The sequence below is a fragment of the Schistocerca cancellata genome, chromosome 5, assembly GCF_023864275.1.
Source record: "Schistocerca cancellata isolate TAMUIC-IGC-003103 chromosome 5, iqSchCanc2.1, whole genome shotgun sequence".
Lineage (NCBI taxonomy): Eukaryota > Metazoa > Arthropoda > Insecta > Orthoptera > Acrididae > Schistocerca > Schistocerca cancellata.
In genome coordinates this window covers 779542080-779554916 of record NC_064630.1, presented here as the reverse complement: position 1 = coordinate 779554916, position 12837 = coordinate 779542080, and the positions used below count along the sequence as shown (strand labels likewise).

At 39.2% G+C, this 12837-nt stretch overlaps 1 protein-coding gene across 1 annotated transcript; it reads right to left on the bottom strand.

Moving 5' to 3' along the window:
* Window positions 1-721: 721 nt before the first annotated feature.
* Window positions 722-2309, bottom strand: LOC126187598 (TBC1 domain family member 7). Its single transcript, XM_049928785.1, has one exon. It carries the CDS (start codon window positions 2192-2194, stop codon window positions 1274-1276), a length of 921 nt encoding a protein of 306 aa, XP_049784742.1. The 5' UTR covers window positions 2195-2309; the 3' UTR covers window positions 722-1273.
* Between the last annotated feature and the right edge of the window lie 10528 nt (window positions 2310-12837).

Below are 12837 nucleotides of genomic sequence, written 5' to 3'. Positions count from 1 at the left end.
TACACACGAGAGTTGGTGCTGAGTGAAACATAAATACCCCTTCATCCCCAGAGCTTCGCTCTACCGGGGGTGGGAGCTTTAAGGGAGTCACCAGCAGAACATCTTTGCATGTATAGTGAAGCGCAGCATTATTTTGCGCTGACTGGTGCAAGGACAATCTTCTTTGCTCTTTGATTTTTGTTACTATTCTTTGTATTGAGTTAGATCTTTCAGTTGACTAGTATTCGAGCTAAAAAAAAAAAAGTTATTGTCTGAATACTTCGTTGGATCTCTTTAGCAGACAGAGATAAGCTTTAGTTGGCTAAAATATAAATGAAATGGTCAGCTTAGAGATGTGTCATGAACAACAATTAAATTTTATAGGCGACACAAAAACCATGTCTGATACAACTGATGGTTATCCATTCAATCCTAGAACTGGATGAAAGTTTTGTACTGAATAAAAAAACTTTATACTCTAGATCCCTCTTACCACTTCTCCCTGCCCCCTTCCTCCCATTGACTGAAACAACTTTAAAACTATTTTTAACAATTTAACTGTGATATATGAAGGGTACGTCCAGATTATCAACTGGAAATGTGCATCAATCCGAACATTTTCTCTATCGATTTGTCTGATAAAGTAGCGTAATTAAATGTCAATAAACATTTGAAAAATACTGTCATTAATGAATACAAAATCAAGTAATTGATAATTATGACCTATTTCATTGTAACATAAAACACGAGAATGCCTGGTATCAAAATCAGAGAATTGGCTCATTCAATAAATTTAGTTATGCATATTGCTGTAAAACAAGCATTTAATGCAGTGAGTTGATGTTAAATCGGATAACCAGCATTGCAACAAGGAGGTACTGCAAAGGCAGTGTCAATCATACGACAAATTTTTTGACATTTATAACAAAACAGACATGATGTTTGAATATAAAATATCCAAACAACGAACATTTACATTTATATTGATGGACACCATTACACTTATTATTCAGTTTATCTGACGGCAGCAGAAGCTTCGCAAATTTGACAACAAGATTCTTTTATCAATTTACGAGAAAAGCACACTAAATCAATATCATTTTTGAAATTCACAATATGAAATTTAAAAATGTTCTCCATCTATGTAATATGTGTCATTTCTAAATAAATACTTATAAACATTATAAGAAGCCCTCTCAAAAACTACACGCAAAAAGAGTGTGTTCGTTTCCGAGGAAGAAACAAAGTGTACCGCAATTTCCATCAAGCACAACTGTCTCGCCGTTCAAACAAATCACTTCTGTCTGTTGGTGGTTAGATGAGTTTTGCCACCCTCTGCACTTATAACGGTGTTAAGACTACTACCGTATTGTTGCCACATTTCTATGGCTTGGTTAACTATAACTTCGGAAACTTCTTCCGATATATTCTTTAAACAAGATGCAATGTTGTCTGTCGTCGCACATTTTAGCAAAGCTCTCTTGAGTGTTACCAGTAATAACACAGCAACGAAAACAAGTATTTTACATGAACCACCGATCAGCTTGTCCCATATTTTTCCCAATGATGATTCGCTTATCACACCTGCGAAACAACAACAAAGCCAATTATCCAATGGAATTGTATTAAACGCACCCAAATCTTGCAAATGACAATAAAGTTCTTCGTCTTCTTTTTCTAAAACTGATTTCGTATATTTTATCAGCGTCGGTATGTCATCACGAAACTTCACAACACTTTCAAAGAAGCCTTTAGATAACCAATAAATGTCAACATCGTCGTCAAAAACGACTGACAGCGAATGAGAAATCGCACATAAGTTTCTATTCACAGCCGTATTTAATTGGTTTTGATATAAAGTTAATCTCCCAGTTTGAAGCAGCCACATCAGCAAAAATAATTCTGGTTTTGGAGTTCTGTCATTCACTATTTGCATTAAACGCAAAGCATGCAACAAATCCTTATATTCCTCTTTACGCTGCTCCATTACGAACTTGTGAGAATCGACATGAATAGGAATAACATCCAGAAGTACTTTCCATACTAAATTTCTGTATATTCCCGGCACTGTAAAACGTATACAAAACTGTCGCAGTTTCATTTTGTCCAGAGGCTTATCTTTCAACAGAATCTCTAGAGATTTTTTCTCCTCGACACTTCTAAAACCTACTTTCTCGTAATAAGACGATCTAAAATTACGTTCATCGCTTGCCATTGCACTTGTAAATAACGCGAATCAAATCCGCACTCTGTGAAAACAGTGTTAACATCCACCGCCTGTTTGTTTACTATTTACATTATACACTTACACTGCAAAGATTTGTACCATGAAGGTGTCAAATAGTATCTATGGTCGAAGGTGTCAAAGGTATCTACAACCACTGGTCTGGTTGAAAGATCCATGGAAAGATCATTGAGAGAGAGATATTTCCACTCTATATAAAAGAAGGGATAGCGCAAGAACACATTCGGCTTAAAAAGATATGTCCACACCACTGAGCTCAATACATTGTACTCAATACTTGGCATTGAGCTCACTGGTCCACACAGTTCCTCTTTCCCTGTGTGCAATTGCAGACGCGCGGGAATAAAAGCGCATGCACAAAAAATGCGGATAGAATGAATGCATGCAAGCGCGTTCTCATGTGCAGATGCTGACTCATTGCTCAAGCATCACCTCTTTGCCGGCGAGTTTCTGCTTAGTTTATTGTGATGAAAAGGCGACTGTGACTAAAAAGATATCCACATAACAGAGGTACGAGGAATACGAAGTGACGGCGAAGCTTTGTTTGCAAATATCACGAAGTCACAGGCAGATTTTTAGATTTTCAATTTCGGAAACTGTACCAAAGAGGCTGACAATAAAATTCCGTTAGCTGTTACCGGCGACTTCCTACCATCTTGAACTGTTTATTACTCATTTCAAAATAAAACATTTCAGGAGTATTCCTTAAATTGAGAAACACTTAACACAGGTTCTTAGTCGTTATTTGAAGGTTAATTGGTTTTCAATACTTCATTTGTATTTTATTTTATAAAAAGTTGTTAACACAATTTTAATTATAATAGATCATATATAACAAACCTCCTGAGACTCGACAAATTCAGGAATGTCCCCACTAGAGCGAAGGGTGTATCTTCCAATTTTGTATTTATGCATCATCACTGTTCTGCACTTCAGTTTCTAGTAGTTCGTTGAGAAGCTACACATATCGCTCTTTTCTTTTGTTCAGATGCCAGGTTCCTCAATTGTTGTGCTATCAAACTACCATAGCATGAATATTCGTTCACAGTTTTCGTATACACATTACATAAATTTGTATGTTTCTTCTTATCTTATTTGCTACTTTGAGATGTCTTATTATCTGCAGTAATATGGTTGGAGGCTTTTTATCTAATAGTTGACACTCAAGACATAATATCTCAAACTTTTGTCCCAACAATCTTTCCAAGTGGCGTTCATTATGACTTCTTTTTGTCTGTAATCTACTTCCTATACACTGACAGTGGAAAAGCTAGTCCACAGCCTTTGACCTATTTATCGTAACATATCCCTCTACCTAATCACAGCTTCCCATATTGCCTGATTGCTGGTCCATATAAATTTATTGTCACTCTCTCTCTTAGTGCTCAATCGTACCATATCCCCCAATTTCTAAAAACAGAGGAATTAGGTCCTTGGTTTTGTCCAGGAAGATAACTGAACATTTAGTTTTAATAATCTCCCTTTGATCCATTATTAAGAACTCCACACTGGATAATGGTGGTAGCTTCACATCCCACTAGTCAGTGGTTTGACTAACAAGTCTTTGGATATTCTGATTAACTTACATCTGCTATAGATAAATACAGAAGACACTACTTTCCATGTACAGAATAACCTTCTTAGAACAAACATCGATATTCATTACTTATTGTACTCCCAATGCTAGTGTTGATTGTATCAGAGGTTGTTTTATTCTGTCTCGTCCTTATTTGACCTTTATATCTCGTTACATTGTACTATTTCAGTTGCATCACAGTCCATTTCTCAAATACTATCTTGGATCTGTTTACATGTGTGGGTGTGAAATCCTTATAATCTCGTATAGCCACTGATAAAAATGATAAAGTATCTTCATATTCTGAATCTATCTCATACTTTCAAACCAACCCTATTCACCCATCTATCATATAATTCTTTCCAAGTCCTTATCTTTTCCTTAATTTTTGATTTTCTAGTAGATTTTACTCTATAATTTCATTCTGATTTTGTTCCACTTCCTCCAGTCATATAAACATTTTCACATCATTCATTTGTAGGACTAAGCATGTCATGTTTTTTTCACACTCTTGGACTAATTCTTTATCTGGTGGCTTTTTTGTCCTTGGCTCTTCAGTTCCTCTGCACTCTCGTTGCCTGCTAATGTTGAAACATTTGCAGTTTTCCTCATTATCGTCGTCATCTCCCATTTCGACCACTTCCTCCTTCCTTGTATAAAAAAAATGCCAGTTACTTCGTGTTCGTCCTTTTCTACATTTTCACTAATTCAGTTGATATTGTAACTATTTCATTGTGTGTGGCCACACGAGGTAATATTTCCCTCTGGTAGTCTTTCTTCCATTCATCAGCCAATCCCTGCTTGTAACCTAGTCCATCTGAACTCTCTTCATCTCCATCATCACTCTCTGTCTCCTCTTCATCCTCATGTTCTTCATCTATTAACTGTTGACTTTCTATCCTTCTACCATAGCTGCTTTTATACCTCACACCCTTCTCCTCCTGATATTCCAGAATCCGCCATATCAGTTGCCTCACTCTCCTAGTTTTTCCATCACTTCACTTAGGCACTGCTCTTTCATTCTAGCCATATTGTCAATGTTAATTGCACTTTCTTCCTGAGATCCTTTTTTCAACATATCACTTACAATCTCATGACTGACTTCCTTCTCCTCTTCCCCTATCATCAAACAAAAATTCAATAGTACCTCCTCTCTTCTCTTATTAAGTGAATCAAGTTCCCCCTTATTCTTTTAGAACAACTCATCTAATTCTGTCTCAGCTTCCTTATTTTCTTCAGTGCTTGTCATGCTACCTTCCAGACAACTTTCCTCATTTCATTAACCATTAATGATGACTCGTGTTCCTCATTCTGATATATTCTCATTTCTAAAAATTATTCAATTTCATCTTGATGTGATGGTACAGCTACCTTATATTGCTACTATTTAAAAAACAACCTTAGGTTGAAGTCAAAAACTTCTACACTAAGAATCAAAACCATTTGCAGCTTCTATTCGATTTTACACTGCTCTTAATGCCAAGAAAAAGATTAAAGAGAGTAATGATGATTCCAGCATGAAGCCCCATCAGAAACTGAATTGTCCTAGTGAAAGGACATAGCTACACTGATAAGTACTTATTTCCACAGGCCTGATGGTGTGGTTCTTGGTGTAACAGTACCAGGCTATGTGCTGCTTGCTCCTATTTTGCCCCTGTAACAAATTTCCTGAAGAATCTATTCAAGTTAAGGGTTAAGAATATTCAAGGATTGAGCGAAATAAACGCCAGAAGTCCCCGAAAGCAATTCTGAACACTGTATTCGCCATTAGTTGATGAAGCAGTTCAGAAACAATACATTACACTATTACTGGCTGGTTTTAATTGATGTCCCAGTAAACCTCTGAAGTTACTGACCTTTTTCAAACTACATTGCAAAAAACTGCTGACAGGTTTATGGATGGGACTTTTCCCAAACAGCCTGTATATCATAGTGAGATTGCGCTAGAGTTTCTAGCTGGATTCTCTCTCTGTCACAGCTAACATTTCACTGATGCTGGTAGATGATGAAAGCAAATTGGACCACATTTGTGGAGTCCAAGATGAGTTTTGGCAGCCTGCTGGAGCCCACCAAAGTCTCTGCTACACCCCTAGGTCATTCGCATAGTAACATGCAGCTATCACTGACAACTGTCCATATGCTCCTCCTCAGCAGTTGTGTCATTAGCAATGAACAGTGTGTCACTTCCTCCAAGTCTCATCCCTTCGTGGAATGCTCCCATTGATTTAGTTTTTTTGGCCTTCTGTTTCTCTAATATATTTTACCTTAACTTGGTTCTAGAAATAGTTTACATTCTGTATTTATAATTTTAATAATTTAATAATAATTTTAATTTAATAATTTTATCATAATAATTTATAATAATAGTAAATAAATGATAATAAATATAATAATAATAATAATTTTAAATTAGTCTTTTTGTCATTATTAAATTTAGCATTATAAGTACTTCTTAGTTGCTTTAGAAATATGCTTTTTGAAACTACCTTGCTACCTTTCCACCAATTATAAACTTCTTACTTGTTGCCAGGGCTACTCAGCCGTCCTTGCCCTGGTCCACATGTCACAGCAACTAAGGCATCCATTTTTAGCCCATTTACATCTTATCATGCAACATTAATAAAATTTTCAAAAAAATTTCTTTTCACAACGAAACATGAATATTACAGGAATATTACCCTTCTCTCAATGCATCTCTTAACAGTGATGGACAGGGTTACACATTGGCCAGAGGCAGTTCCACATCTCTGCAAAAAGTGTTTCCAGCACTCTACTACCATCATGGAGTGCACGTTTCAGAGCACTTTTAATGTAGGATTGTACATTCCATTGGTGCTCAAAATACCTGAACTCTAACATAGTTGAGGATTTCAGTTGTAAACAATGATAAGGAATAAAAGTGATAAGTGATGTGCTTCATTCATATTATTGACACTTTAAGGATAGACCAAGAAATGGCAACTCTATGTCTAATAATTTCAGATACTCGCTAATGGTAACTTTGTCAGGATCTATAAGTGTAAACTATGGTAAGTGCGAGAAACATAGTTGCTGGTAGTAGTAACATGTGTTGCATTTATGCTAAGAAAATGCCATTGAGAGGCGATTTTTACCAATTTGGAGATAATGTGGATAACTATAACTGAGGCAAATAACCTGAATATGTAATTGCATTTCTAAAATTGATGCTAATTGCACAAATGTGAATATTTATTTAAACAAGTAAACAATATTAAATCGTGTCCCCTATCGGTATTTACATGTATTTTGATGGTAGAAATGTTAAGGGCCATCTTCGATATTGTTTTCACACTGTGGTAAACGGCTTCCCAAAATTAATTTTATACTCTGCTGAATCACAGATTAATTTTTGAGGTTAATGTACTTTATTGTTGAAAAAAATTAGGAATATAAATGTTCTTATCAAAAATTGGAACAGTTTGAACCTTTAATTTAGTATTTTTGTAAGGTTTCACAGTAATGATTTTTACTTTGCCCAGCAAGCAAATAGGGGTCAGTCAATACTGACCCATGTTAAATGCACTCAGTTTTCAAGTAAACAGTGCAAAGTATCCATTAATGAATTTTTAACAACAAAACTGTTGGTTGAATTTACCGTTTTAAAAATGTGTCTGTACTGTGAATAGATCTGGAAACAATAACTTAACTCAATTAAAAAAATCACATTCCATGTACTTGAAATACCTTATGAGATTTTTTGAAATTTTACTCTGTAATTTCTTGAAACAGCTAGCTTGTCCTTTGTCACTGTCTACATCCAAAGTCTCCATATGTGTGTCCATATGAAAAAATATAATCACTAATGGCACATTTGAATCAAGCAGTTATTTCATGAATTATTGTGTTTTATTGCTTTATCGAGTTAAGCTACTGATGTATGTGATACTGTAGCACCAATTTAATGCTGATAAATCATGTGACTGTGCCAAGCATTACCACTGTAATGTAAATACCTAAAATATTCTTATCATTGTCAGAGTCCCCAACCACATTCACAAAGCCTAATGATAATCGTTCAGCTTTATTTGTAATTGAGATTGGTACTCTTCACCCAGCTTCACTGAATTGGTCAGCTCCTTATAAAAGTGGTTAAATGATAATGACTGATTTGTGTAGGATATTTTACATTTTTTTATAAACTGGATCACATTCCTTTCAACCATGGGCAAGCAGCCATTGTACTGTTCCACAAGATTCCCCAGTGCAAATATTTATGGCTGATCGACTTGCATTCACAGGAAGGTAGTAAAGAAGTAGTTGAAAGTTTATACACATGTGGATCACTTTTGTAATGATACTGGACAATTGTGATTCTATAAAGCCAGAGTTCACAACTGAGTGAGGAACAGTAAACTTATTTAAGGTCTGGATGTAGTTTACCAAAAGTCATTCAGCAGATATTGAGACAATAGCTGTGGCTCTCGTTTCTCTTCTGCTAATAAAATTCATTCTACCCATCTCAATTGTATGCGTATATAAATTTTAGTCATTGCAGTACATACGTATGATCTCGCTATTACACTCACCCACAATTGCTCATGTAACAAGTAACATTTTATAGCAGATTGACTTGTGTTATAATTTTCTCTTGCTTTGAATTTTTCGATTAATGGCAACAAATTAGTGCTGAAGGTATTCATAATGTTGGATAATAGCGTTTCAGAAGAATCAGGTTCAGGTGAAATCAAACATGATTCTGAACTACCTCAACAAGCATTCATTACATCATCTCAAATATCAAGACCAAATAAGATGGAGTGTCGTGTATCTTGTCATACTAAAGATTCACAAGAATCAGAACCATCAACTTTGGAAGAAACGATGCAATCTTAGGACTTGAAGAAATGGCTTCATGTAATTAAAGATGAATTAAAATCACATGCAGAAAATCAAACTTCAATCATCAATCCTGCCATCAAGCAAAAAACTATTGATGCCAAGAGAATCTTTAAAACAAAAAGAGACTTATAAGGGCAAATAACTCGCTATAAAGCTAGACTGGTAGTGCACAAACCAAAGGTTTGGACTGTGAAGGAACATGTAAAATAATGATATGACAAATTTCACTCACATATTTGTTTAATCTAGCTGTTAAATACGATTTGAATATTGATAATTTTGATGTAGTTACAGCTTTTTTGCAGGGTCACTTGAAAGGGGAAATTCACATTAAAATTCCCATGGTTCACTACATGACGAAAACAGAAAAAGCCAAAAGCGTTAAATGACTTAAGACAGCAATCTACAGACTTAAACAGGAAAGTTGCTGATGGAACATCAAACTGGATAAAGTTCTGCTACATCTAAATTTCAACAGGTGCAAGTGCGACATAAAATTGCGTTTAAAGAAAAACAATTGTTACTAGACGACATTGGAGAAGACCTAGTTGCCTAGGGGTCCAAGTAACAAGAGTAGACAGGCGTGAACTTCTATGGATGGATCAAACTCATTATACACTCCTGGAAATTGAAATAAGAACACCGTGAATTCATTGTCCCAGGAAGGGGAAACTTTATTGACACATTCCTGGGGTCAGATACATCACATGATCACACTGACAGAACCACAGGCACATAGACACAGGCAACAGAGCATGCACAATGTCGGCACTAGTACAGTGTATATCCACCTTTCGCAGCAATGCAGGCTGCTATTCTCCCATGGAGACGATCGTAGAGATGCTGGATGTAGTCCTGTGGAACGGCTTGCCATGCCATTTCCACCTGGCGCCTCAGTTGGACCAGCGTTCGTGCTGGACGTGCAGACCGCGTGAGACGACGCTTCATCCAGTCCCAAACATGCTCAATGGGGGACAGATCCGGAGATCTTGCTGGCCAGGGTAGTTGACTTACACCTTCTAGAGCACGTTGGGTGGCACGGGATACATGCGGACGTGCATTGTCCTGTTGAAAAAGCAAGTTCCCTTGCCAGTCTAGGAATGGTAGAACGATGGGTTCGATGACGGTTTGGATGTACCGTGCACTATTCAGTGTCCCCTCGACGATCACCAGTGGTGTACGGCCAGTGTAGGAGATCGCTCCCCACACCATGATGTCGGGTGTTGGCCCTGTGTGCCTCGGTCGTATGCAGTCCTGATTGTGGCGCTCACCTGCACGGCGCCAAACACGCATATGACCATCATTGGCACCAAGGCAGAAGCGACTCTCATCGCTGAAGACGACACGTCTCCATTCGTCCCTCCATTCACGCCTGTGGCGACGCCACTGGAGGCGGGCTGCACGATGTTGGGGCGTGAGCGGAAGACGGCCTAACGGTGTGCGGGACCGTAGCCCAGCTTCATGGAGACGGTTGCGAATGGTCCTCGCCGATACCCCAGGAGCAACAGTGTCCCTAATTTGCTGGGAAGTGGCGGTGCGGTCCCCTACGGCACTGCGTAGGATCCTACGGTCTTGGCGTGCATCCGTGCGTCGCTGCGGTCCGGTCCCAGGTCGACGGGCACGTGCACCTTCCGCCGACCACTGGCGACAACATCGATGTACTGTGGAGACCTCACGCCCCACGTGTTGAGCAATTCGGCGGTACGTCCACCCGGCCTCCCGCATGCCCACTATACGCCCTCGCTCAAAGTCCGTCAACTGCACATACGGTTCACGTCCACGCTGTCGCGGCATGCTACCAGTGTTAAAGACTGCGATGGAGCTCCGTATGCCACGGCAAACTGGCTGACACTGACGGCGGCGGTGCACAAATGCTGCGCAGCTAGCGCCATTCGACGGCCAACACCGCGGTTCCTGGTGTGTCCGCTGTGCCGTGCGTGTGATCATTGCTTGTACAGCCCTCTCGCAGTGTTCGGACCAAGTATGGTGGGTCTGACACACCGGTGTCAATGTGTTCTTTTTTCCATTTCCAGGAGTGTATAAATCAGATTTTTGAAAGAAGCATACAAACTGCCATCTTTTATCAACACTGCTAGACAATAACAAAGTATTAAGCCATGAAATGATCCCAAAGACAGAGAGAAAATGGAATGAAATCAGAATGTCCCATGCAGAGAAGCCATAGGCAGCCTAATGTATGTATAATTAGGTACTAGACCAGATCTTTCACAAGCAGTTGGAGTGTTGAGCTGGCCTAGTCATAACCTAGGATTACCCAAATGCCAAGCTGAAAAAAGAATCTTGCAATATTTAAAGGAAACTAAAGATTTCAAAATACAATTTCCTAACCTTGGGAACCATGGCATCGCGGGATACACTGATACTGACTGTGCTTGGGACACTTCTGATCGAAAATCGACCACTGGCTTCCTGTTTATGTCACAACGTGCATCAATTTTGCACAACAGAAAAAAAGAAAAGAAAAACAAACAACAGTACTTCTCTTGATGGCAGAAGCAGAGTACATGAGATTAACTTCCGCCCATCAGTAAGCACTTCAGCTGTAACCTCTACAAAGGTAAATATTCCCTTTGCCAAAAGAGAACCTGAATAGCTAGCTGAGTAATTACAAGCATGCAGTTAATAAGCCAAAGAGAAGTGGATATGAGGGCCACACTAAACATATTGATACCAGGCATCATTTCATCAGAGAAAAAACTTATTCAAATGAAATGACAGTGGATCAGATATCGTCAACTAACCCCAGAATTTGGATTGTAGGGAAGAAGTACAGAGAGGCATTGCTTCCAGTGGGGGAGTTGCAAATTACAAATTAGAATCCAATCAACCCTAGAAAATCATTCTAGATGCCTTTCCTACAGCTTTTGCCATGGCCAACTTTTTTTGTAGATATTCTGTGCTTTTACATATTTTAGTTGTTCATGCTAGATTCGTTCTGTATGAAAACATCCCTTTTCTTCAGTTTCGAAATGTAACCACTTTTATTTCATGATTAAGAAACAACACTTATGTTCCTTTGGTAATTTTAGGGCATTATGCATACATACCTTTGCATCCTTGACCTCTCTGAGGTCTGTCCCTGTTCCATTACTACTGGACTGTAATATTCACTAGCTGCTGGAATAACAATAGTGTTGTGTTAGAGTCCATATTGTCTCACTGCAAGTCTGCATTGTGCTCTGATAGTAAGCTGACGATAATCTGAGGTGGAGTTGTGAATTTCACAGTTTGTAAAGACATGCAGTACAATCACAGTTGCAGGCAGTAAAGTCATGGGTATCCGGCGTCGTTTGGTGGCGTGTGCAGTGCCACCTAGTGGGATATGGCGAGCCCTCTATAGTAGTGCCTTGTGGCGGCTGGTTTAAACGTCTCTTCTGCGAAGATGAGGGTTATGGGACACCCCGTGTGTGGTCGACAAACACGCTGTCGATAACCTATTCTTCCACCCTCCCCCTCCAAAATTGCACATCCCATCATCACATAGTGTGGATGGTGGATGCAGGCAACAGTGTGGGGGAGGTATGTGCCATGTTGCAGCTGAAGGAGTTGGCTGCGGCGCGATGGCAGATGGGCCCGACCAATCAGCATCCTGACATTTGCCTTGCAGGCCACTGTGAACATCTGCCAAGGATGTCCATCCAACAGCACAAGTGTGTGCTATATTGACACTGCTGTGGACGCCGAAAGCTGTATGGCTGATGCAGGCTCCATGTACATGACACACTGCTGTGAACATAGACAGATATTGTGGCTCCGGCAGAGGCTGCAGAGGAGGCACTGCTTAGTAAGTAGGCAGGGATCGAACTCCAAGAGAAAGTCGTCTCACGACTCATGTGCTCAGACAGCAGCCGCCTGCAGGCCCTGCTCTAGGGCAGCGGTCTAGGAAGCAGCAGCATTTCTGAAACTTGAAAATCTACGGCAGGGTCACCGGTATCACGAAAACGGAACTGATTTTGATGCTTTTGGTTGGCACATGTGTTGCTGAAAACATTATAACGAGCTCGGCCAGTAATCTGAGTGACAATGCCAAATTCCAAGCTGAGGGGCTTCTTAGAGACATGACAGAAAACTTCTTTCTTCGTTGCAAAGCTGGCATTGGAAGGAGGCTGTTGAAGGTAAACAGACATAGCAGAGTATGTGATGATGACCATTTATA

Excerpts from the sequence above, each read along its gene's own strand:
- LOC126187598 (XM_049928785.1), bottom strand. The coding sequence starts at position 2,194 with ATGGCAAGCGATGAACGTAATTTTAGATCGTCTTATTACGAGAAAGTA.